The 2,262-nt window shown below is 32.0% G+C and overlaps 1 protein-coding gene across 2 annotated transcripts in view; it reads right to left on the reverse strand.

Moving 5' to 3' along the window:
- Positions 1–1,017: 1,017 nt before the first annotated feature.
- LOC122357307 (lysine-specific demethylase 2B-like) overlaps positions 1,018–2,262 on the reverse strand; it is a 3,234-nt gene continuing 1,989 nt past the window's right edge. For both annotated transcript variants that reach the window (XM_043256651.1, XM_043256650.1), the window contains 2 exons: positions 1,619–1,772; positions 1,018–1,169 (listed from right to left, as the gene is read on the reverse strand). In XM_043256651.1, coding sequence (XP_043112586.1) covers positions 1,033–1,169; positions 1,619–1,772 — 291 coding nt within the window. In that variant the 3' untranslated portion in view covers positions 1,018–1,032. The remainder of the gene's footprint in view (positions 1,170–1,618; positions 1,773–2,262) is intronic.

Genomic DNA, 2,262 nt, shown 5'->3' on the forward strand with positions numbered 1-2,262 from the left:
TCCTGTCATTGATTTTGGCCGTTATTTATTAGTGTTTTCGAATGATTAATCAAAATCTAAAATATACGTTTTTGTTAAGAATACAAAAAATTTTTTTTTAAATTATTAATCGATTGATCATTTGTAAGCACCAATATTTATACACTATGAAAGTATTTGTTAATATTTTGCTTTTATTTTTATATTTTCAGTTTTCATTTTAGCTTTGTACTTTTGTCATGTTAATTACATTTTTATTTAGAATTTCTATATAGCTTTAATATGTTATTTTTTATTTTTTTTAGGTTTCACTAATTTTTGTACTTCAACTTAAACATTTCAGTTAGTTGCAAAGGCAATTATTTATAATATATATGTAATATTTAATAAGTACATATTCTTTCAGCTTTATTTGAATAACCAAAAGTGATTTTAGTGCAATGACAACATTGATTATGGAAAGGTTCTGGTGTTACTTGTAATTAGATTATATTACAATACATTATATAATACTCATAAAGTACATTTTACATACTAGTTACATTTTATTGATTACATATTATGAGTATATTACAAACATGTTGAAATGCTAATTATTTCTTATTTACATTTAATGCAGTGATTCCCAAACTTTTCACCCTGATATTTTAAGGTCATAAATTATAGTATTAAGTATGACATTGACATTTAGCTTTTAATTAAACCCCTGCAGTTTCCTTACAAACCTCGGTTTGGGAAACTGTGATGCAACGTTTTTAAATGCACTTCATGTTGTTAAGAAAATATATTACATTTGTTGTTATTTCTCTGCAATTTCATATCAATATGGTACAAGATTATGTTAACAACTGGTGTAATAAACAAGTTAGGTCAAAAGTAATCAAAAAGTAGTCTGTATTAATCTATTTTTGTCACATAATTTGGAATCAGTAACAAATTTGTGAGTAATCCCGCACTGTTTACAGTATATTCATAAATATAATAAATAAAAACTTCTGAAAGATGCACACTGATTAGAAAAGCATCAAATAATCAAACGGTCTATATTTTTTTTTAGATAAATAAATCCTTTACCTTTGTTCTGTCCTCAATTTCGTAGACGGTGAGCTGCATGGGAATGTTGAAACTGTGTAAAATATTCCCGCCAAACACCAGGGTGTCTTCTGGAGTGTAGACGGCATGGATCCAACCTATGCACACCAGAACAAAAACGTGAACGCTCAATTCTGCATGTTATCACTAAAGTCCCAATGCAATTATCAAAATCCCGACGCAGGTACAAATGACATTTCAGAGCTTCAGTGGTATAATTACTTAAATCTGTCCGCTCCTCGCAGAAAGCTATTGTATGACTTTCTAAACCTAGGAAGACAGCACAAATTTCATTGGGATGGCTTCTACTGTCCTTATTGGACATTAGAGATCGATGGTCATAATCAATGACCAAGAGATGTTGTTGTATTGAAAAGGAGCTTCATCAGAATTTGTGTTTCACAGAAAACAGCACGAAGGTGATCGAACAGCTTCAGAAATCACATTTACAATGCAGTATTTGGCAAACACTTTAATCCAAAGCGGCTTTCGTTGGTGTCCTCCTCTTCCGTTCTTCACTATTATGCACTCAAGTTCAGTGCGTCACCTGAAGGGATGAAGAAGGTGTAGCCCTGTTTCAGCTCCACTCGCTGGCAGCCGTCTGAACGGTCACCCAGGAAGATATCGCTCTGTTTGCCTGACAGCACCCAGTCCTCGTACAGAGACAGATTGTTTGGGCTTGGGGGAATCAGCCAGAAGACCTGGAGAACGTACGAGAGAGCAATGCAGGTGTGATTCTAAACGGGGATATGATTTTTCTTCTTTAAAATGAATAATCCACAAACTCGTGTCAGCATTATGCCTTTTTGTGCAAGTTATTCATCTCTTCCATTTATTCACGAGCAGACAGCGTGGTTCAAAAATCTGACCCAAATGTTTTCACATACATCAAGAAATAAATAAAAGTTTTAGGACAATAAACATTACCGTAAAAACAACAAATGAGACAAAATTATGATTATTAAATGAAAAAAAAAAACATAAGATCATGAGAACATTTTAGGATTTCTAAAAACATCGTAACATAAAATGAATCATGCTTGACTATTAGTAGTCTATAATCTTTTTTTTGCCAATTTTGAATGGTTACTAATAATATTTGCTAATACTAAAATGTGGGCAACGCTCTATAATAACATTGCTTAGTTAACCTTAGTTAATGCATTACCTAAAAATGAGCGATACATCTGT

The sequence above is a fragment of the Puntigrus tetrazona genome, chromosome 14 (genome assembly GCF_018831695.1).
Source record: "Puntigrus tetrazona isolate hp1 chromosome 14, ASM1883169v1, whole genome shotgun sequence".
Lineage (NCBI taxonomy): Eukaryota > Metazoa > Chordata > Actinopteri > Cypriniformes > Cyprinidae > Puntigrus > Puntigrus tetrazona.